Source organism: Danio aesculapii, chromosome 6 (assembly GCF_903798145.1).
Source record: "Danio aesculapii chromosome 6, fDanAes4.1, whole genome shotgun sequence".
Classification (NCBI taxonomy): domain Eukaryota; kingdom Metazoa; phylum Chordata; class Actinopteri; order Cypriniformes; family Danionidae; genus Danio; species Danio aesculapii.
In genome coordinates, this window is record NC_079440.1 from 400,032 (window position 1) to 424,404 (window position 24,373).

The 24,373-nt window shown below is 41.6% G+C and overlaps 1 protein-coding gene and 1 long non-coding RNA gene across 6 annotated transcripts in view; both read right to left on the reverse strand.

Moving 5' to 3' along the window:
• Window positions 1-3,005: 3,005 nt before the first annotated feature.
• LOC130230320 (uncharacterized) lies at window positions 3,006-13,005 on the reverse strand. 5 transcript variants are annotated; one of them, XR_008837943.1, is made up of 9 exons: window positions 12,724-13,005; window positions 7,741-7,838; window positions 6,374-6,487; window positions 5,832-5,928; window positions 4,186-4,243; window positions 3,999-4,097; window positions 3,722-3,885; window positions 3,536-3,631; window positions 3,006-3,361 (listed from the first exon to the last, which is right to left on the reverse strand). It is a non-coding gene; the product is annotated as an uncharacterized LOC130230320 (long non-coding RNA). The 5 variants fall into 5 exon arrangements; XR_008837946.1 differs by lacking the exon at window positions 12,724-13,005 and adding an exon at window positions 8,006-12,717; XR_008837944.1 differs by having other exon boundaries at window positions 3,007-3,361; window positions 12,886-13,005.
• A 2,087-nt stretch (window positions 13,006-15,092) lies between these two features.
• Window positions 15,093-24,373, reverse strand: part of usp15 (ubiquitin specific peptidase 15) — a 10,557-nt gene continuing 1,276 nt past the window's right edge. Inside the window, exons 3-14 of the mRNA XM_056459220.1 lie at window positions 24,252-24,365; window positions 24,068-24,151; window positions 23,856-23,950; window positions 23,587-23,775; window positions 22,443-22,549; window positions 21,694-21,951; window positions 19,802-19,872; window positions 19,611-19,726; window positions 18,997-19,398; window positions 18,780-18,883; window positions 18,507-18,595; window positions 15,093-16,216 (exon numbers count right to left, since the gene is read on the reverse strand). Of these exons, the coding sequence (XP_056315195.1) occupies window positions 16,028-16,216; window positions 18,507-18,595; window positions 18,780-18,883; window positions 18,997-19,398; window positions 19,611-19,726; window positions 19,802-19,872; window positions 21,694-21,951; window positions 22,443-22,549; window positions 23,587-23,775; window positions 23,856-23,950; window positions 24,068-24,151; window positions 24,252-24,365 (1,818 nt within the window). The 3' untranslated portion in view covers window positions 15,093-16,027. The remainder of the gene's footprint in view (window positions 16,217-18,506; window positions 18,596-18,779; window positions 18,884-18,996; window positions 19,399-19,610; window positions 19,727-19,801; window positions 19,873-21,693; window positions 21,952-22,442; window positions 22,550-23,586; window positions 23,776-23,855; window positions 23,951-24,067; window positions 24,152-24,251; window positions 24,366-24,373) is intronic.

The following is a 24,373-nucleotide window of genomic DNA, read 5'->3' on the forward strand; positions in this document are numbered from 1 at the left end:
CAGTCTGATCTTCTCTATCCACACTGCAGGAACAACAACAACACCAAGAATCAATAGCCGCATTTCCACTATCGGGCCAGTGCGAGCCAGGGCTTTAATCGGGCCAGGCCGGGCCAGTAGCCCGGGAGGTTGAGAAATGAGGCCGAAATCATGTCGCGTTTCCACTGTCGGGCTAGTTGCTCGCAGCGCGTCACGCAAACACCGCCCCCAGAACGTCCCCCGAATCAAACGTCACACAACCCGCCCACTTCAGCAGGAACAAAAGACTCAAATTATAACCACAAACACAACCTGGCATCACTACGAGAGCTGGAAGATGGAGAACATCGAAGCGATTGCTTTTTTACTGTTTGTGGTCTGTTGGTGTAAGGCCAGACAGCGATCCCTGGACAAGGACATTCGAGTTCGGCGGCATTTACTTCGAACACAGATTTTGGCTGTCGGCACCTCTCTGTATGGCACACTTGTTCTGTCCTCTTACCGGAAAGCATGACCGATAAATATGTACCTGATGAGCCGGAAGTTACACGTGTTGGATTTCGCGCTAAATGTTTTAAAAGGGAACACTCAAAAGTAGCCCCTTCGTAGGGCATGTGTGCGCCACATGGCTGACGTCACATGTATTGTTTTAGGATCAGCGTTTTAGTTAAAAAGGTAACGTTAGTGAACACTTAGAGAAGTGTTTACTTTGTGGTGCAGTTTGATAAAACGTTAGTTAGTTGGTGACTTTACCATATGATTTTTCATGTCGTGTTTTGTTTAATATTGTTTATAAGAACACCTTTAGAGGAAGTCATAAAGTTGGTCAAGTCTCTGAAGCACAAAAGTATCAACACTTTTTGTGAGGGAAAACATCATATGCATGTGTGCTTTTAAGCAAAATGTCTAAATGCCTCAAATAAATAAATCACATGCCAGTACTGTCTGCTATCCATTTTTTCTTCTTCTTAGTGAGTTGATCAAGCGCGATAGCAAAACAAATGTAAGGGAAGAAAGCATCTTGTCTCCTCTTTACCTGACAGGAAAACTCCGCCTTTGTATGTAACCCCGCCCCCGAAGCCCCAGTTGGCCCTCCTTTGCCCAAGGTATTCGGCATGCCGAAAAAGGCCGGACGCTGGCCCCAAGGAAGCCCCGCTTTGGCCCGATTACGCCCCGGAAGTGATAGTGGAAACGCGACTGGCCTTGGCTCGCCCTGGCTCGCTCGCTTTAGGCGCGATAGTGGAAACGCGGCTAATGAGTGCGAGTGTACAGATCCTCTAGTAAAGCTGTGTGTGTTTCTCAGTGTGCTTCTGCTGGTAAATACTGAGTTATAAGTAGTGCTGTTGTATCTTCTTGCTCCCGGCTATATATTCTGTACAGAGCTGAGCAGATCAATCTCTTAGATCTTACCAGTTAATGATATTATTAACATTTATTACAGGACTGATTCTGATTGCTCAGACCTGGTCATTCTGATAAGAGCTATTCTGCAATCATCATCATCATCATTAGCGATTGTTTTCTTGATGGGAGATTAATGTGTTGTGAGCTGATCAAACAGCAGTAATTATCTGTCAGTCCTTTACACTGTGTCCATCACCCCTCACCTCAGTGAATCAGTAATGTCCATTCCTCATCATTGGCCATGTAGTTGTGTATTCAGCAGAATATAAACACTGCATCACTTTATCTTCATCGTCCACTTCAGACATTTTACTGTCCACAACTCATTTCATAACACAAGTCTCCTTCTTCTACTGACTCCTCTGTATTTCTACAGCGCTTCACTGTAATCCCGAATAAGTTGACAAAACTCAAAAAATTTGAGGTAATCAGTTACGTCAAATTTTTTAAGTTATGAAATTTTCTATTTTAAGTAAACAGAAACGTCAAGTTTTGAGTTTGTTGTACTCATGCAAGACACTTCTCCTAACTTAAAATACCCAAGTTACTCAGCTCATACATTTTAATAGCAATTAACTTAATTGTTTTAATTTGTCCAAACTTTAAATACTCAAGTCACCTAGCTCATACATTTTAATAGTAATTAACCTAATTGTTTTAATTTCCTTCAACTTTAAATACTCAAGTCACCCAGCTCATACATTTTGATAGCATTTTTATTTAATTAACTTCTCCATCTCAGTTTCACAAATGAAATTAGCCATAATTTTAATCTTTAAACCCCATAAATCTATCAAAATACATCTGTAATTTTAAACACACAGACAATACCATTTTAGACATTTATTTTTAAAGAAAAAATGTCCAACAGTACAAATGTGCCTCCTGTGCAATTACAAATGTCATGAAACAATAAAAACAGTTAGACATTAGGAGATTTAAAATAAACACTATTCTGAAATTAATAAGAATTTCCCAAAATGCAAATATATCAAACAAGAGCTTCAAGAAAAAAAACACTATAAGTTTGACAAAATTAAATAATAATAAGATTAATAAGAACTACGAAACTTACAGTCTTAAAGCATTCATTAATAAAGAATAAGTGCACATTCTGTGAAGTGACTCTTGTTTAGAAAAAAAGTCATTGGCACAGTAACTATCAAATGGTTTATATATATATATATATATATATATATATATATATATATATATATATATATATATATATATATATATATATAAATATTCAGTCTTGGTTGAACTATGATTCTGTCATTTACTCTAACTTATTCCAAACCTGTTTGAGTTTCTTTCTTCTGTTGAACACTTAAAAGGTTATTTTTGACAAAAAAGCTGAAATCTGGAACCACTGATTTCCACAGTACTTGTTTTCCTATTAGAAAGTCAATGCCTCAAAATAACTTTTGTGTTCAACAGAAGCAAGAAATTCAAACAGGTTTGGAACAAGTGAAGAGTAAGTAAATGACAGAATTTTACGTTTTAGACAATCTATCCCTATATATATATATATATATATATATATATATATATATATATATATATATATATATATATATATATATATATATATATATATATATATATATATATATATATATATAATAATAATAAAATGCACCATTACCAATTAAAGGTACATACATGTTTTGAAGTTACTACCCCAGTGACAGTCTTTATTGAGTACAAAAAAAGGCTCTACATCAACTCATTCTTTAAGGATTCTATGCTAATCGACTTTCTATTTTCTATCATCCATGCCAAGCAAAACTTTTTGTACAAGTTCAAAGTCCTTTACTATATATTATGTGAAGAGCATACATTAATCCAAACAAGACAAAAAAAGGTCTGGAAGTGTGCTGTGGGTGGTGTCCAATTCATTCTTCAGGACAGCAGAGACCCTCAGTGACTGCAGGGCCAATAAAGCATCTTCAGTCAGCGCTTCAGGATTATTAATCTAAAATATAATTCAAGGATATTAATGTTAGGACAATATCAATATGACTGAGCCAATTTTACATGATTCATCAACAAGTCATGATTACAAATATGTTAAGTAAAAGTTGCTCCTCAACTTTCATCTTTTCAATAGAACATGCCTAATTGTGAAAAAGAATGAATGAAGTCTTACCAGGGTGGTCCTAAAGAATCCCCAGTCACGCTCACGCAGCAAGACCAAAAGACCTCTGATAACAGTAGTCCATCATGAACTGACATCATGCAGTTCCTGCAAAGACAAAAATTAAGAAAAAAAAAATCTAAATAAAATATATATTCATATTTTAATTAATACTTTAATACATGACCCTAAACATACCTGCTCATCATAAACCTTCAAAAGATTAGCCAGGGTATCTGCTGTCTTGTCAGTTTTGGATGCTGTTTGCCTTAAAATTGTCATCAAATGAAATAGGTGGTGGTGCAGTTGTCCAAAGAATTTGTGGGGAAAATTCTCATTTGTAACATGTTGGTACTCTGCAGCTAAAAAAACAAGAGAAAATTTCATAAAACAAACCCACACTACAAAATATATAATGCTAGAAAAAATATATTAATATTATCATTATGTTTCATTTACTTATTCATTTTTTTACCTCAGATGAAAATCAGGTGTTGATCAGATCAGATGTTGATATCAGGATCTTCATATTGTAAACTGAACTCAAGGTCTAGCTGAAGTTTCACTTTCCTTGCTGCAAAAGTATCATTGCAAATACATTGTAATATTTATTTTAACTGGATATGCCAGGCATAGTAGTACAAAATGAATATTTTACCCACCTTTTACATGCCTCCATAAAAGAATCTTTCTGTAGTCAGCAACAACCGACCTTCAATTCTGTATGTACACAAAGTCACAGTGTCATTTAGCTGAGAGTGGAAGTAGTACAATTGCATGATGTCTAACGTCAACCCCCAAAACGGTTAGCAATAGAGCTGATCATCATGTTAGTTGCTTTGATTCGATGAACACGGATTTGACTTAAACAGTATTGAAATTTTGAAAACTGAATAGGACGACAAATAAATTAAAGGCCTGTTTTTAAAAGCTAGAAATAACAAAACTTACCTTATTGTCTAATGATGTAAAAATATATAGCCTAAAAAATATATATATATATTTAAGATATAAATATATTTTAAGCTGCAAAATTTGCACATCAGAAAAACTATTTCTTGTTTACCACGTCTGGATGATTAGAATATTTGTTTTGTTATTATTTTATTTAATATTTTATTTAATAATTTTAATTACTTTGTATTACTGTGTTATAGATAGGCATACTTTGTTTTTAGGCTATATATATTCTCTCCAGAGTAAATATTTTAAAAAATAGATTGGAAAAAAAACGTTTACCATACCTTTAACATATGTTTGACTTAAATGACATTTAAAATCATTTAATTGATCGCATTGATCAGGTAATCATTGATATGCAGAGATGTCTTCTCGATCGCAGGGAAATAATCAGTGCTGATCAGTACTGGTGATTGAGGTAAAGTTAGTTTTATATTTACACATTCAGACTTTCTCCTTAATAATATAATATAATTTCAGAAAAGTAGTTTTTGCATATTCTAAATAGTAAAATCATATTAGCAGCCAATGACTTTCAAAGTACAACATTGTTCAGTCAAAAAAATTGTGCATTAAGTGTAACTTTAATGTTGTTTTCATGTCATACTTGCATGTGATTTCAGACCGAATACACAAAGTACCATGGTAAACGACATATGGAGAGAGTCACAAGTTGTTACTGGACGAATGTATGAATATAAAACCAACTTTACCTCACTGTGCTAGTGTGAGATGAAGCTCTGCACCTGCTCAGGTGAGGAGCACAGCTTAAATGTTCTCCGTTAGGCTCTCGTGTATGGATCAGCATGCAACAAGCTGTGTGTGACAGACAGCTACGTTTTGAGGTAGTTTTTGCCCGTCATCAGAAAATACCGTTCAGTATTTAGGCGGAGATTATTTGAGTTATGATTATGCGCCTTTCGTTTCCGTAGTGCCTACAGATCGCGAAGATAATACCACATTCACAGTCTGGACAGAGTTCAGCGCAGTGCCATGACGTGCGGTTGTGTGAGCGCGCGTCACCATGACAACCTAAACGCATGCTCGCGCCAAGATTTAAAAATATGTTAAACATTGAATCTGCCGATTTCAAATGTTTTTGTCCTTATAACACTGTTAAAATTCATAGTTAACACATTATAACTAATGCTAACGGTGCACTGATTCAAATTTTTTTAAACAGTAATGTTAACGTTGGTTAGCAACAAGTGGGGCTAAACACGTTTTCTGTAATGCACGACATGTAAACGCATTCAGACAAACTCTACATTACATTGAACTGTTACTGTGATTATATTGATTAAGACATAAATTTAATATTTCTTGGATTTGTAAATAGTTTACTTACTGTAGTGTGAAGCGAGGCCGATCCGCCATCTTGAAAAAACGAATGAAGCACGAGAACGTACGTGAACCTGGATGACGTCACACGCAAAATCACTGGGCTGAAAGATTTTGAGTTAATGAAACTTTAAAGAGACATTTTGTATAAATTAAACACAGCAAAATCGTTCACCTTACTTGAAAGATTTAATTTTTACAAACTCAAAAATAAGAAAAAGTTCTAAATACTCATCTAGGTTAATTAAGATTAACGAATTTTAATGATTTAAGTTAATACAACTCAGTTCAATTAATTAGTTACAGCATTAGGGTTTACAGTGTTTAACAGTGATGAGTGTGTGAAAGCAGCACTGAACTAACACTCTAATAATACTCTACTGTTGATCAAATGAGCATGAGCTGACATTGAGTGTAAAAGTCACTTGTGTTGAGGAAAATGTCTTCAGTGGACTGAGAGAATAAAGTCTAATAATGTCTGATCTCTTCTAGAAACACATGATCATATAAATGCTGCAGTATAGTCATGTGTGTGTACAGATGATCTACCTGAGGACAGGTCGTGTGTGTTCAATACTAAATTTTAATGGAGGATTCATAGACTGGTCACTCTTCAGAGACACACAGCTGGGCTCTGCTTCTGCTCTCGTCTGATGAACTGAGCTAAAACAGAGAAGATTAGAGTTCAGCACTGCACACACTGGACTCAACACACCAGATTAATCATCATTTAACATCACTTTCAGGCAAACAATAATAATGATCATTATTTATTCATCAAATGATGGTTTGAAATCTTTTAAAATGCATTAAAAAACAACAACAAACATGCAGAGAAACTGAATTCTCATTAAACGGAATATACACCATGCACATTAAGCAGAATGTGAATCAGTACTTTTCTCCACTATTCTATAGTATAAACACAGAATAAACATGAATTAAAAACCCGAGTTCCTCATACTGATATATTGATATGGGTCCTTTATTCTAGTTGAGTTATTGTGTGCCCCGACAGCACCAGGCAAATCAGCCGCTCTCTCTCTCGTTGAGTTTAATTATAATTTAGCCTATATTTTATTAAAGGTTACTCTGTGTGTGTGTGTGCGTGTGTGTGTGTTAAAGAGAGAGCTGTGTCAGAGCTGAGCTCATTAATATTCATGATCATTCCAAATATGGTCAATCCCCTTATCTAGGGGTATTTATGAAGGTAGAAATAACCATATTTCCTATTTTTACCATATTTCCTATATTTACCATATCCCTAAGCCACGTGCCTACTAAACAGATATCAGACAACAATTTAGCTTATTGAATGCAGGAAATGGCAACTTTACACCCATCATTAGTGTAATTTTGAACAGAGATGTATCTCACATTAAAGATTTTTAACCTATATTACATTATCTGGTGAGAATATACTGTTATTAAATAAATAAACCTTTCGTTAACTGTAATCAGCATCTAATAAACAGTTTAATTGTTTTTGCTTCATTTGCTATAAAATAACATTACAGTTTTGTTCTTGAGTAAATGTTTAATTTATATATTAAGACTACTTTTGGAAATGATTCCAATGTATAGATTTTTGTGTATTTAACTGTAATATATATCTCATGCTGGCTAACTCTATCATGTAAACACTCTTAATTCAACATAATATCAATGAAGCAAAACATATAAGTCAGTCTTATGTTAAAGTGTGTTAAATGTGTATCAGTGAACAGTAGAGCAGCACAGACTCAGAGTCAGTCTGGAGCTCCGTCAGTTTAAGGCCTGATGTGGAATCAACATTACCCTGATCAACATGCTGGAGATCAACAGCGGTTATACCCCAGATAATAACACACAACCACTAACCAAATAATAACGTTCAGGGAACCTTGATATGATAATGTAATGTGTCGGCCTAATACCTGCTCAATCCTGTAACTGAATCCTCATCTCCAGAAGAGTGTTTGTTACCCATGATGGACCTGAAGAGTGTGATCTCCAGCAGAAACTCTAGCAGACACTGAGAAACAATCACAGATGTCCAGTTATTGATCAGCCTTCATAACTGAGCTGAATTCAGCAGGAACAGATCAGCAGCTGCCACATTCAGATCACGAGCTTCGGTAAACTAATGAAGGGTTACAGCCATCGTCCTGCTGCTGTTAGATCAACACACATCATACATACCGGCTCAGATAAACCCTACACGTGTCCTCCAGTCCGTCCAGCGCGTTTATATTATACTTTATAGTAGATTTGAAGAGTTTCCGCTCTGCAGACGACGGACTTCAGACGTGTCTAAAATGGCGGCGATGACACGTGTTGCCAAACCCACTGCAGTGTTTGAGGTTATTTAGCACAGCTCGTGATCATAAACAGCTCATGTTCTTAAAGAGTTCTGGGGCCTGTTTCAGTAAGGAGGTTCAACCAACTCAGAGTTTACACTTGAACACTGAGTTGACTTACAGAGAGATTAAAAACTCTTGAGTTTTGGGTTTCAGAATAGCAGATCTGAGTTGGGTCAATCCACTTTGAGTAGACTAACTCTGAGTTAAGTGCGCACACCGTGACTATATAAAGGCATTATCAATAGAGCGCAGATATTACGAGTGACTATGGTGACATCTGTAATAATAAGATCAGTGTTTTCTTTCTCCAGCTGAACCTGATGTGCTGATGCAGAGTTACAGCAGATATGAGCAGGTATTGAATACAGCAACACCACTGCATCAGGGAAACAGAGCCGGCTAGAGTGGGGAAACAGCTGCTCATGGTAATGAGGAAGTTTACATTAAATATTTCAATATTTAAGTATAATAAAATAAGTCATGTTATGTGTGACTTTATAGATTTTTTACACACGTTCTCACTTTTACATACGTTTGAATAGATGTAAAAGTGCACTTGTGTGTGTGTCTGCCTCTATTATTGATCAGTGATAGAGGTTGAGATGACATTGATAATGTAAGCAGAACTAAACAATAGTGTTTAGAGCGAATAATAATCCCATTCATCTCGTTACAGTATGTCCCTGATAAAGCTCAGTGAATTTCAGCTTATTAATTATTAAAAAAGCACAAGCCATTCTCATATGTGACTTTGTTGTTTGTGTGACTGAAATGTAGGCAATAGCTGTGTCCATCCAGAAGTCTTAACCCTTGTGTGGTGTTGGTCTTTTTGTTACTCAGCCAGTGTTCATGGGTCTGGTGGACCCGCTAGAGTTTTGGCTTTCCAAATTAACACTATTAAACAATTTTAAGTTAAATTACTCAAATGTTTACTTCATCCCAATTACAAGCCATATGAACAGCAAACATGGTTAATTTCCCCCCTTTACCTTTGTTAGATCATATTGATGGATTAATGTGCTTCTCCTGTTTTTATTTTTATTAATGTTATGAAGAAAATAAAACCCACAGGTTTGTTTTGTTCCCACCATGGTCATGGACCTCATCATCAGAAGCTCCTCTCTCTTCCACAATCAGTTTGCAAGGCCCTCGCAGCAGATAATCTTTTGGCCATCTTGATCAGTTGTGATAAGGAACCGCCCTGGCATTGTGTTATTTGTAGTATTATTGCCCTAAGGGACAGGGTGCGAGAAAATAAGCTCTGTTCCCGCAAGAGAGCGGGTAAAATGTGCGGGAACGTAGGAGCAGACAGTGTTGCTCGTTAAATTGGCAACAATGTTGCAACTTTGTGCGGGAACGGGCGGGGAAGAAAACAGCAGCACGGGAAAGGAGGGAGAGAGAGTGTAAGAACACTGGACCTACACTTTCAACACTTTTATTAGACCTGGGTCCAGTGGAACCAAACACATTGGATGTAGCCTAAATGTGTGGGGGGGAGGTACATTTATGCGGTCATTGAAAATTTGTTTGGATTCATGTTCTCCACAGAAAATAAGCCAAAGCCAATGAATTTCAGGTTGAAAAAATAATTCATTGTTCAATTTATAGTTTGAAAGAAAACTACTGAAAACGGGTCTCACAGACCCCAACACCGTACAAGGGTTAATTACATGTATGTGCAAAACTGGAGTATCGCATAAAAGACGTGTGAATAAAGCAGCGTTTCCATCCAACGAGTCAAAGACAACAACATCAACACTTCCTGATTAACTGGAGCCAAATATCAACAGTAAAACTGAATTTACTGCGGTAGAAGAAGCTGCGTCTGTCTGTTCTTTATTTAATAAATGACTCAGAGGACAATGCTGACACTGAACATGTGGGGGTGTTTGAAGCCCTGAGACTCGGAGAACAGACGCTCCTGACACACTACAGACGCTCTGGAGGTCATTAATAATATAACACTAATACTGAAACGGTTCTGGTGTTTTAGAATGAGCAAATCAACATGTCAGATGTGTTACAGTGTGCTCACACCTTCATCATCATATGATCTCTCATAACAAACCTTTATTAATGCACAGACTGGAATTACTTCAGTGTTTCCATCTCAGTTTATGTGCATCTTTTCTATTGAATATAAAGTTTCTCCTCCTCAGTTATGCTCGTGTTTTTATGTGTATTTTCAGGAGTTCTGTGCATCATGACGTTTCCATCAATCGCTTTTATCTCCATCTCCAACATGAGCATTAAAATAGGTGTGTGGAAGCGTTAGGCTAACAGAAATAGCGCTTCATCTTTAATAAAGGGCAGGAGACGGACAGAAACTCTGAGTTTAGAGAATAAACCTGCTCTGACCAGGTTAGCTTCACAGAGTAAAACACCACAGTAACTGACTCTGAGTTAAAGTCACCTCTCTTTCAGACACAGGCTTGACTAACCCTGCTGTCTCCAGTTTAAACAAACCTGCCATACTGAAACAGAAAACCCAGAGTTTCTCTCATTTCAGGGTTAACATACTCTGAGTTTTCACTTCACCTCCTTTCTGAAACGGCCCCCTGATATCTGGAGTAATCGGGAGATGTACTGGACCCGCTTAAACAATATGGCATTTTTCCTATGGAAAGAGCAAAGTTAATGACGTTAATGACACACAGAAACGAACAAATCACAGGCAGTGTCAGTAGTGCCGTTCGTGTAAAGAGCGACAGACAAAACTCAAACACATGTGCAGCACGTGATCAATACACATATAAATATCAATACACACATCCACACATAATCTTGCTTTCGCTTTGTCAGTTTAGTGGCTAATTCGTATGAATTCGTACGGTTTTAAAAAGGAGGCGTGGCACCTAACCCCACCCCTAACCCCACCCGTCATTGGGGGATGAGCAAATCGTACTAAATTGTATGAATTAGATCATACGAATTAGCCGCTAAATCAAAATCTTACAAATTGCCGTGAGATTGTGTTGGCGTGTCCCACATCTGCATTTACAATATCGAGAGCTTAATAACTGAACTCATTTCAATATCACTGACTCCATTAATGAAATAAGACAGTCGTGTAACGTGCTGTTGATTGACGAAATGTCCTATTCCCCCTTTAAATCTCTCAGATTATTTGTGATCTCCTCTGTTATTGGACTTTTCAAATGACGAGGGAAAAACGTCAAAAACATACACAAGATATCTTAAACTGTTACTGTTACGGTAGTGTAATGCAATATTGACATTTCAGGATTCAATACAGACTAGAATATAGAGAATTCAGATCGACACACACACACAGAGAGAGCTATGGTAAAGCAGGCTAAACACCATGTGTGTGTCAATTAAAACATGTGATATGCTAAATAAACACTCACAGATGTTTTTGATAAATGATCATGTATTAGCTATCTACCACTAACACGTAGGCTAATCTGCAAAAATCTGCTATTCAAACATTAGTTTATATTAGTTATTAAAAAACACTGATGTCCATCTCCGCTCTGGAGCATTAAATAATAATTAATAATAATAATAATAAGATTTTTATTAATCACACAATCTAGAAAATGGTGTGGAATTGATATGTTTTGAAGGAGATTGCAGCATCGTGACAACACTAGAGTTACTGTAAACATTATTATATGCATTAAAGCAATATGGGGGATTATAGTGCAGGTATATTTGACATTTCAAAAAGTTAAAGAATAAAACTCTTTAAAACAGCAATTATGTCCAGTCTCTTATTATAAGCATATTTAGTTTTTATAATTCAGCTTTTGCCAAACTTAAATCCTGAAATGTTTTACTTTTAGAGAATAATAAGGCTTTTTATATTGTTTGTGAACTCTGTTATGGATGAATTTAGTAACGTGTAGAAATAACAATAAATCATAGCAAGAAAAATCATCATGGATAATTACTAAAGTCTAACTGTATTGACCGTAACATTTTACAGTTTTACAACATTTTAGCCAAACATTCTACTTGCTATAAGTGCAAAGATCACACGACACTAATGAAACCAGCATGCGATTAATGAAATATTCAGCTCTCCTTTTATCATAGTGTTCACAGTTTAATCATTTACAATTAAAACATTTAATATGAAAAGCAAAATAAAATCTGTTTGATTCCACATGATGAAAACTACACTGACTAATTCAGACATTAAGAAGTCGTGATGTGTGGTAATAATCTCGACTCTTTACAGTGATTATGAAGATGATCAACACATTTGATCAATAATCTAAAGTGCAACTATTTTATATAAAGCTGAAAAAGGACGGCTTTAGCCACTGCTAAACTACCTACAACTATAGAATCCCCCATATAGTTCATGGAGAGCAACAAGCTTTACTGGAGTTTCCTTGCAAAACTTGGCAAACTCTGCTACATACACACACACACACACACACACACACACACACACACTGAAGCAAGCAAACACTGAGATAAAGACAGTCAACAGCACAAACAATAGTTATAAGATAAAGGGTTAGTCAGAGAACATTTCAAAAGACAAACACATCACTTTTAAAATGCTTTAAATTATGTTATTACCTTTAAAATAACTGTTGTCTTATATATAGGCCTATTTATAAGCCTAAATTCCTTAAAGTTCTAAGCTGGAGCTGGGCCTGCTCAGATCACGAGCTTCAGTAAACTAATGAAGGATTACAGCCATCGTCCTGCTGCTGTTAGATCAACACACATCATACATACCGGCTCAGATAAACCCTACACGTGTCCTCGAGGTTCTTCAAACGCGTTTATATTCGACTTTATAATAGATTTGAAGAGTTTCCGCTCTGCAGACGATAGATTCTGTCTAAGATGGCGGCGATAACTTTCACTTTTATTTATGTAGGGTGCGGAAATACACGGGTTGCCAGATCCCGGTAAAACGCCCATAACAAACACACTACAGAAACAACAGAGGAGTCAGAGATAATGTTGGCTGTCAACACGCCTGGTCACTCGTCTGGCTGCCCTAAATCTGGATAATAATAAAAACTGAATTTTTATAAGACTGATGTAATTACTATATTGAGCAGCAGGTGTTTAGTGAAGCTTTAATGAACTCAACAGCACAGAGGAATAACATGGAAAGAGGAGTGAACCGTGACTCGCCAGTGTTGCCAGATTAGAGGAAAGTCCATAATGCGTCGACAATAATAATAACTTACACAGAAATTAATACCAATACATCGTTATCTGCTTATAACCACTTTAGATACTCTTAAAAACACAAGCTAAAGAACAGGAGTGTAAACAGTGGACATGGCAACACTGCAGGCGCCTAAATCCTGATGACGCGTCTGTTGCCAGGCGTCGCCCGTGTGTTTGGGTTTTATAAGCACTCGTGTTCATAACAATATGAGGACAGCAGTTTAAGAGATACATGTTTAGACAAATATAATCAGCTTACTAGTGTGTTTACAGCTTTATTCAGCAAACACTTTAACCATAAAGCACACACTGTAGACAACATCAGTACAGGGACAATAATTAATGCCGGATTTACTCTGTGTAGATTAAATATACTGACCGTGGCTTTCTCTGTATGTTCATTACAAACTTATATTGTTCCTTATCTTTGCAGAAATATATTAAATGACATTTTCATATTAAATTTCTGTTCATCAAATGTTTCAGAAGTAACCCAACAGTACAGAGTGAGATTATTCAGACAGTATTATTATTGTCAATCTGCATTAGTTTTAATGAAGCGTGAATGTAAACACAGCAGAGTCAGATGTGGAAGTGAAAGTAATGTGTGTCTGTCAGCAGTGGGACAATATCAGTGTTCTGGACACTACACCCATCTGTTATCATCAGTCCAACACTGACATCTCCTGCTGCATTGCTGGAACTCTGTTGAGTTCTGCTACTGCTAGTGTCCACTAGACAGCAGGAATGTGAAGATCCAGGCAGCAGAGCGAACAGTCAGAACAAAGACTCTGGTGAAATAGGCCTACAGAAAACACCCTCATCATTCTGCAGATATGAATATAAGGGCTTTTAATGGATTCTGATACTGAATGCTTTCATTCTTTATTAAGTAGAAACCTGAAAACAGCCAGTGTGTGCATCAGCATTACTCTGCAGCGCTGCATCATTACCGGTAGGTTTACCACAGCCTGCAGTAAAGCAGATACACACCTTGCTCCTGTTGTCATGTTTACTTCTTTGTGTTGTTGTAAAATAATGACAGTAAACAGGGTGCTGTACGCTTACTGCAGTGTCTTTGTGAAGGAGAAGCTCCATCTATACCTGTCTTTGAGCACATCAACATCTCTAACATGCCACATGTCCACTTTAAATAAACCCTCTGACCTGCTGAGGTTGTAACTACTGAATGTAACTACACATCACAACAACGCACATCTCAAGCTCTGTGATTGGTCGGCTTGGTAGCGTTGATGAGTGTGGGAGGTGCTGAGACCCGAGAGCCTGATGGAGCGAGTGTTTACTAGTGTGGAGTCAAGTGAAGGAGCTCCAGATGGAGACTGATGTGTGGTGTTGACCTCATGATTAAAGTTGTTGCATGTCTGCCGATTCCCATCTCTGAGTGAGCGAGTTTGAGCTTTGTGTACATTAGTGTTCAGAAAAAACAAAACACCAGCGAAGAAGCTCGACACAGAGGAACATATACACCTACTGCCAACTAGAGTTCAGGAGAGTTACTGCAGAGCAACACACACAATGAAGGAGAGGAGAGTAGGGAGCAATGCACACTGCGTAGGGAACATGTCAGTCAGAACACTATTGATGAACAGAGCTCTTCTAATGAGCTGGCCATCTAAATCAGCTGGGATAAATAAGAGAGACATGCAGAATATGCAGGAGCGTGAGGACCGGGATTGAGAAATGAACGATGAACACACTCCGGACGAGACTCCAGCAGGAGAGACAAACACAACACAGGGTTTAACTTAAGTCCAGATTTATTAGGTCAGTCTATAAACACACATGCACATCTCAAATGTAAACCAAAGTGAACTCGAGTGCAGCGTAAGGACGTCCCCGGGTCATGCAAGGACATCAGTTCATTTACAAAAGCCCACAGGAGGTTCAGGGTCCTGTGACGGCAGCAGGCCTCGACCCCAGACACATTCAGTGCATATCCTGCCCTCCAGTGCAATAAATAAATAGATTAATCAGACGTGCACTCACAGAGTGACTCTTCTGCTGTACAGTGTTCATCAGCCTGCGCAGTCCGAGACAGGAGGACCCCGCAGGAGCTTAGAAGACATTCATCAACCTGAAGGCTAGAAGGAGATGGAGGAGAAGACCGGCAAACACTGTCCTCCATCAGCTTCACGAGCCGCTCAGAGTCTCCAGCTCCAGACTGACGGACAGAGAGATGTGTGCAAACGCAGCAGTCTGAGAGGACCATTAAGGCTGAGGTGAAGGAAAACTAACAGAGCTAATCTGAAAGAAAGGCATCGCCGCCGCACCGAGAGTTCCCTCATCAGCACAGACGGCATCATGTGGCACAATCATCTGTCCAAACACCGCAGATGGAGAGCTTAGCAGACACGCTAACAGCTAAACACACAGAGAGACTGAACCAGAACTGTTCATCCACAGTATTTACACAGTTAGAAGAACTATCTAAACATTCACATGGTCAACACCTTCACTCTCTCACTCGTGCACAAATACAGAACGTGAACAGACATGCGCACGCACACACACACACACACACACACACACACACACACACACACACACACACACACACACACACACACACACACAGATCCGCTCAGCCGGCTGAACCCTGCGTTCGGGACAGTCGCGCCGGCTGTACACTGGGCAGGTGTTCAGTGCTGGTATGGCTGTAGAGGAGCGCTGGAGCTCAGCTGGTGCTCATGGACACGTCTGGGCTGGGCTGCAGGTCCTCGTCCTGCTCACTGTCATTCACATCCTCCTCATCTTCATCCTCCTCCTCTTCCTTGTCAGCCGGAGGCTCTCGGTCCAGAGCGAAGTATCCTGTGCCTCTGACTGTGTCCTGGCGCTGGTAGAAGAGCACATACGCTGCTTTGGACTGAACACAGAGACAGACAGACAGAAACAGAAGAGGTCAGTCCTGAGTCTTGCTCACACTCCTGCCAGCACTCACACACACTCCTGCAAATTCAGCACTCTTACACTTGTGTAGTATGATCTAACCTCAGCACCTGCTCACACTCATGCAGTGGGGATTGGCTTTCTCTGATCTTTCTCCAATTTACAAAAAACTTTCCAGGCAAGCTTAGAGACATAGCATGTCCTGGGTCTCCTCCTAATGGGACAAGCACAGAACACCTCCCTAGGTAGGCCTCCAGGAAGCATTCAAAACAGAAGCCTGAGCCCTTCAGCTGGCTTCTCTGGATGTGGAGGAGCAGCGGCTCTACTCAGAGTTCCCCTCGGGTGACAGAGCTCCTCACCCCATCAATAAGGGTGTGCCCTGCAGAGAAACTCATTTCAGTCACTTGTATTCGAGATCTTGACCTTTCGGTCATGACCATAAGCTCATGACTATAGGTGAGAGTAGTAATGTAGATTGACTTGGAAATCGAGAGCTTTACATTTTGGCCAACAATACATCATCTGCAAATAGCAGAGATAAAATCCTGCGGCCCTTGAACCAGACCCCCTCAAGCTCCAGGCTGCGTCTAATAATTCTGTCAATTAAAAAAATGGACAGAATTGGTGAAAAGAGCAACCCTGCCAGAGTCTATATACACTGGGAACAAGTCTGACGTACTGACGGCAATGCAAACCAAACTATGGCTCAGATCATACAGGGAGTGGACAGCTCTAAACAGAGTGACTCTGATTCCATACTCTCAGATCATCCCCACAGAATGCAACAAAGGACATGGTAGCATGCCTTAAAGTTCACAAAACACATGTGGACTGGACAGGCAAACTCCCATCAACCCCTGAGCACCCTAGAGAGAGAGTGAAGAACTAATCCATTCTAGAACAGGTGTCAATCTCAGTTGCTTGAGGACCTCTGCACAGTTGAGTTCCAACCCTGATTAAACACACCTGATCAAACTAATTGAGTCCTTCAGGCTTATTTGAAACTTACAGGTAAGTGTGTTGAAGCACGGTTGGAACTAAACTGCGCAGGGCTTTGACATTCCTTGTCTAGAAGAAATCCACAATGTTCCTCCTGAATTCAAGGCTCTACTATTGGCCAGATTCTCGTGTCCAGTACACTGGCACAGACTTTTCCAGGGAGGCTGAGCAGTGTGTGTCCTCTATAGCAGGAACTCAGACTCTGGCCTCCTTTTAAAAAATGGGAACCACCACCCCAGTTGCCCAGTTCTGAGGCACTGTCCACGAACTTCACATGATGTTGTAGAGGTGTATCAGACATGATAGCCCCACAACATCCAAAGATCTGAGATGACCCCTCTGATTTGAACTGCAGAGCTCATAAACTACCTCAGTGACTTGGGTAATGGGTGAGTCAAACTCTGCCAAGTCCCTGCTTCCTCAATGGAAGACATGTCAGTGTGATTGAGAAAATCCTCAATGTATTTCTTACACCCCCCAATATCCTCAGTCAAGGTCAACAGCTCCCCACTTTCACTGTTAACAGTGTTGGTGTGAAACTGCTTTCCCCTTCTTAGGCACCGGACAGTTTGGCAGAATCTCTAAGCGACCAATAGTCTTTCTTCATGGTCTTCCCAAACTCTTCCCAGGCCTGAGTTTTTGCTTCTGCAACCCCCCTGGCTGTAGCACACTTGGTCTGACGGATCCCATCATGGCATTTCTTACTTCCAGTGTCCACCACCGGGTTTGTAGATTGAAGCCACAACAGGCACCACAGGCCTTACAGCCACAGCTCCTCACAAACGAGTCAACAAAAGAGCCGGAGAACACTCGGTCTCAAAGTCAAACAAGAACACTGCCTGAACTCAGATCAGGGAGGCCATTCCTCTCAATCACGCCTCTCCAGGTATCACCGTTTTACCCCACGTGGGTGTTAGTCCTCTAGTAGAACTACTAAGTGCCCAGTTAGAGCACATTCTGTACCCTTCCAAGGACTCTAAGGTCAGATACTCTGCTCTGCAGTTCAGCTTGTAAGTGAGACACCTTCCCCAGCCTGTAGGCGCAGAGAGACCACACACTCATTCACCAGATTATTTTATAGGTTTACAGGGTGCATGACCAAGTCTGAGAAGCACTGCACTAATGTAACATCAGCACTCACACACTCATGTCTCATCAGCATTCACACACACACTGCATCTCTGTATTGTGAGAGACACAGGGCTGAGCAAACACTGAGCTCTGACCCCTCCACACTGAAGAGCTGATGAATAATGACGGTTTCTCACCACGATCTGCTCCTCGCTGGCCGGCGACACACTGCTGTCATCAAAGCTGTACCACTGGTCGTCCTCCACATTCTTGGCATAGGCAGTGTCTGTCAATCACACACAGACTGTTGGACATCTTTCACACTCGTGACTTTATTAGACACAATTAAATACAGTAAATATCATAAGCAGTGACACATTAACATGACCGACACTCTGCATGTGTGAGAACATACACTGATCTACACCACCCAAACCATGCTGTGGAGGATATCATATGAATTTACTCACAGTGTCCTCCACCCATCCCTCCATAGTGGTTGGAGACGGCGATGAGGTCGTAGCGGCAGACCCCGGCATGAGGATTGATGAGGAACTCTGACATATCCAGATCCCTGCAGACAGACAGAAGACATCAGAGAGAGTGTGTGTGTGTGGGAAATCCACCAGTGTGTCCAGCTTGCCTCTTATGTATCTGCTGTAAGAGTGTGTGTGTATGTGTGTGTACCGCAGAGGGAACTCCACCAGTGTGTCCAGCTTGTCTCTCATGTATCTGCTGTAAGAGTGTGTGTGTATGTGTGTGTACCGCAGAGGGAACTCCACCAGTGTGTCCAGCTTGTCTCTTATGTATCTGCTGTAGGAGTGTGTGTATGTGTATGTGTGTGTGTACCGCAGAGGGAACTCCACCAGTGTGTCTCGCTTGTCTCTCATGTATCTGCTGTAGGAGTGTGTGTGTGTGTATGTGTATGTGTGTGTGTACCGCAGAGGGAACTCCACCAGTGTGTCCAGCTTGTCTCTCATGTATCTGCTGTAAGAGAAGCGCTTCAGATGGACCACCAGCACCGGCGGCAGACTCCACAGGTCCAGCTGCTTAGTGGCCTGCTGGTGCTGCTTACAGCTGGGGCAGTACCTGGAGCACACACACACACCTGCATGACTATATCAAACTGAATCTAACCTCATTTACTGCGATTCTCCTGCTCGTGTCTTATTCAGGACAGCTGATTTCAGGACTCCCAAATGACATTAGTATTTGTGTAAAGTGTGTGAGCAGTGTGTGTATGTGTGGTGTGTGAGAAGAGTGTGCATCTGTGAGTGTTTATGTGTGTGTGTGTCACTCACCAGGGGTCGTCGGCGCCCAGTTTCTCCTTGGTGGTGAAGAGCTGTATGCAGTCCCTCAGCTGGCAGCTCATCTTCTTCTGGGGCTTGTAGTCCATACTGTGGTGCTTCTCGAAGTCCTGTGGGGACACACAGGTCAGTGGGCCCTGAGGACACACACACAGCAGGAGACACACACACAGCAGGACACACACCTCGACCGCCGCCTGGTTGAAGAAGCTCCTCTTCATCTCCGGCTCCCACACTAAGGACAGGTAACATTTGTCTGCGGGAGAGCAGAACACACACATGAGTGAACACACACACACACACACACATATATGGATTGACTAACACTAATTAAAACACATCATCCAATATATCTCACTGCATTCAGGCATGTAGACATGGTCAAGACGATCTGCTGCAGGTCAAAGCGAGCATCAGAATGGGGAAGAAAGGGGATTTAAGAGACGCTGAACGTGGCATGGTTGTTGCTGCCAGACGGGCTGCTCTGAGTATTTCAGAAACTGCTGATCTACTGGGATTTTCACGCACAACCATCTCTAGGGTTTACAGAGAATGGTCCGACAAAGAGGAAATATCCAGTGAGCGGCAGTTCTGTGGGCGCAAATGCCTTGTTGATGCCAGAGGTCAGAGGAGAATGGCCAGACTGGTTCCAGCTGATAGAAAGGCAACAGTAACTCAAATAAGCACTCGTTACAACCGAGGTCTGCAGAAGAGCATCTCTGAACACACAACACGTCCAACCTTGAGGCGGATGGGCTACAGCAGCAGAAGACCACACCGGGTGCCGCTCCTGTCAGCTAAGAACAGGAAACTGAGGCTACAATTCACACAGGCTCACCAAAACTGGACAAGAGAAGATTGGAGAAAACGTTGCCTGGTCTGATGAGTCTCCATTTCTGCTGACACATTCGGATGCTCGGCTCACAATTTGGCCTCAACAACATGAAAGCATGGATCCATCCTGCCTTGTATCAGCGGTTCAGGCTGCTGGTGGTGGTGTAATGGTGTGGGGGAGATTGTCTTAGCACACTTTGGGTCCATTAGTACCAATTGAGCATGGTGTCAACACCACAGCCTACCTGAGTATTGTTCTGACCATGTCCATCCCTTTATGAGCACAGTGTCTCCATCTTCTGATGGCTACTTCCAGCAGGATAACGCACCATGTCATAAAGCGCCAATCATCTCAGACTGGTTTCTTGAACATGACAATGAGTTCACTGTACTCAAATGGCCTCCACAGTCCCCAGAGCTCAATCCAATAGAGCACCTTTGGGATGTGGTGGAACGGGAGATTGGCATCATGGATGTGCAGCCGACAAATCTGCAGCAACTGCGTGATGCTATCATGTCAATATGGAGCAAAATCTCTGAGGAATATTCCCAGGAGCTTGATGAATCTCTGACACCAAGGATTAAAGCAGTTCTGAAGGGGATCCAACCCGGTACTAGAGAGGTGTACCTAATAAAGTGAGTGTAAATGTGTTGAGTCCACCGTTCTGTTGCTATGCAGTAAGCAGAAGGGCTCATGGTGTTTTGGGCACCACACACACAGATTATACTTTGTAGGGAGTGTTTGTAAACGAGCTCTGATGATCAACTATCTGCACAGGCTTAAACAGGATCCAGAGATCTTACATCCGGCGGGGCGAGGAGGCAGAGCAGTTTCAGCCTTTGGTTTAATGCCACGATAAAACACACAGCATTCCAGGGACAACCTCTCTTAACTCCAACTGCAAGTGTTGCCCAAACTTTACTCATATAAAAGATTTGGCGTAGATATCCTCAATTATCCATCTTATCTCTTCAAGAGAACCAATCGGTTCACTATGAGGAGAGGAACTAAAAGCATCCTGAAAGTCAAGAAGCACTGTATAAAAGCAGGAGGACTCTTGTTTAGAGTCATCAACAGCAGTCTACACACAGAGATCATGCTCACTCACCCCTCACCTCTCTATATACACTTTCTGTTCAATGATAGAACACCAGAGTCTACAAGCCAATGCAAGACACGGTTTAAGATGCACTTCATCAATTCCTTGTACACACACACACACACACACACTCTCTCTCTCACCGCTGAGGCGCTCCTCCTGGAAGTGTATTTGTGCGTGTGGCTCCCCCGTCAGCAAGGCTCCTCCGTCAGTCTTGCCCATGTTGGTGATCTGCAGGCTGAAGAGCCTCCTGCAGGGCTCCAGCAGCGAGGGCCCGTTCTCCAGCAGCGAGGGTCCGTTCTCCAGCCTCTGCTCCTCAGCCGGACTGCTGCTGTCGCTCTCTGAGGACACACCCTGCTCCACACTGGGCTCCTCGTCCGGCTCGTCCAGCTCCATCTCACCTGCGGAAACACTTGATCAGTCGAGAGATCCCGGTGTCTGTTATTCCCAGATAACCCCCGCTGAACAACACAGACTCACGCAGGAACTCTCAGTGAATACACTCATGTTTATATTGATCTGCTGTTTGGCGCCATCTAGTGTCTGAATAACAGAGGTTAGTGTATACTCCATCAGCTGATGAGTTTCTGTCAGCTTTGTGTTTAATTAATAAACTCTTACAGCTCAGAGCAGTGTTGAGTGTGTGTAATGTGTATGTTCTGTGTCCAGTATGTGTGTAATAATCAGGATAAAGCACATCCAGACGGTTGTTTTCTCTGAATAACCCCTTCAGTCTCCTACAGCAGTGCTGCTGAGAAACCTGTGGAGCTTTATTCTGAGATAACAACCTGCTGGATTTTCCAAAATGCACATAAAAGCAGTGATAGATATCTGATGTCTGTTCTGTGCACTGATTGGCTGTGCTGTACTGCAGTGTACTCAGCAGGCTTACTGGGCGAACACTCCTCTGCTGTCCCGTTGGTGGCGCTGCCGTTGACGGAGCAGTGTTTGGGGGAGCTGGCGTCCTTACAGTCCTCAGTGTCCGCACGGATGAAGCGACTGCAAACACACACACACACACACACACACACACACACACACACACACACACACACACACACACACACACACACACACAACATTTAACATGAGGAGGACACAATAACACTAACACACACACACAGACAGACACGACACACTGTGAAAACACTCAACACACACTACAAGACTACTAGACTAGACTACTGCTGTAAACAACACTTATCCCTACATTCTAAAGGCACAGTGTGTGTTTCCTCCACTAGAGGGCGACTACTCACAACAAACAAGGGCGTATATTGATGAGTTGAACATTTGGGATACACAAGTACACAAGTCAGCAACATATACACTACTCTAGTGGCCTCTGGAGATTTTAATGAAGAAAGTCGTACACACTGTGCCTTTACCTGATCTCCAGTCTAACAAAACCCCTGAATCAGGAGATCCTGAGACCCATTGCTTATCATCAGAGGATATATGTATATATATGATGTGTACTTTGCCTCTGGTCCTGTAGGTGTAGTCATCACTTGAGTTGCTGAATATAAAAACAAAACAAAGGAAGCGGAGAGTGAATGCTGGTGTCTGCTGAGGAGAGCCGGAGTACTGCTGAGAGCTGAAGAGTGCTGAGATCTGCACACATGCTCAGGGTGTGTGGGCTAGACTGAAACATGAGGACAGGGCGGGGCACAGACAAGCTCCTCCCCCCTTTAAACAGCCAATAAAAGAGCTTTATTTTAATTTATTCCTGAGACTAAACCTCTTTAAAGACACTCCAGTGCTCAGAGTGTGGTGACGCTTCAGGAATCATTCTAAACCCTGCTGCGCTGCTCCAGAAGATCAACACTGGTACTATTGTCTGATCTGAGAACTGTTGGAGAGCTGCATGATGACATCACGGCTATAAATGACATGTAAAACCACATACCATCAGAAAAGCCTACGTACACTAGTCAAAACATGCATCAGTTGAGCAGTTCTTATTGTATTTTGAGCAGAACAGGTGAATGTTTCCACAGGTAGGAGGTTAAATGAGTGTGTGTGTGTGTGTGTACCGCAGGCGCAGCAGCAGCAGGTTGTACAGCTTCTCCTCAGTGAGTGTGTGTGGCACGCGCAGCAGGAAGGGCAGGCCGAACAGTGGTGTGCTGGTCTGGTTGAAGCCTGACTGCTTGTACTTCTCCCGCAGGTGCACCGGGACCAGCAGGTGCTCCGGGTCCTCCTGCCGGCTGACGGACAGCTCAAACCTGCTCCACATGAGGGACACACACAGACGTCAGACACACATCAGACACACACACACACACACAGCAGGTCGAGCACTCACACGTAGATGTCGTCGCGCTCCATGATGCTGCTCAGGTTCTCGTTGCTGGAGAAGAAGCGGTGGAACCTGTGGTTGTAGATGTCCGTCACCACCATCTGTGTGTGTGTGTGTGTGTGTGTGTGTGTGTGTGGAAGAAAACCACAGAGAAAGGACATCAAACACACATATACACACACACACAGAGACACTCACACACAGACAGACACACTCACCTTCTCTGGCGGTACGTCACACAGAGCTGATAGAGACGCACACAGGTCTGAGATCTGACCCACTTTAGGCACCGTCACTTTATACTGAAACACACACACACACACACACACATCACTATACTGTGGTCTCTCATCCAGGTACTCTAGCTTCTGTGTGTGTGTGTGTGTGTGTGTGTGTGAGCACCTGTGTGTGTTTGGCCAGCGGGTCGAGCCACACCATGAACACCTCCAGTGTGCACTCCTTCTTCATGGGTAGAGGGAGGGTCAGGTAGCAGAAGGGGTCAAAGGTCACGGACACCTTGGAGC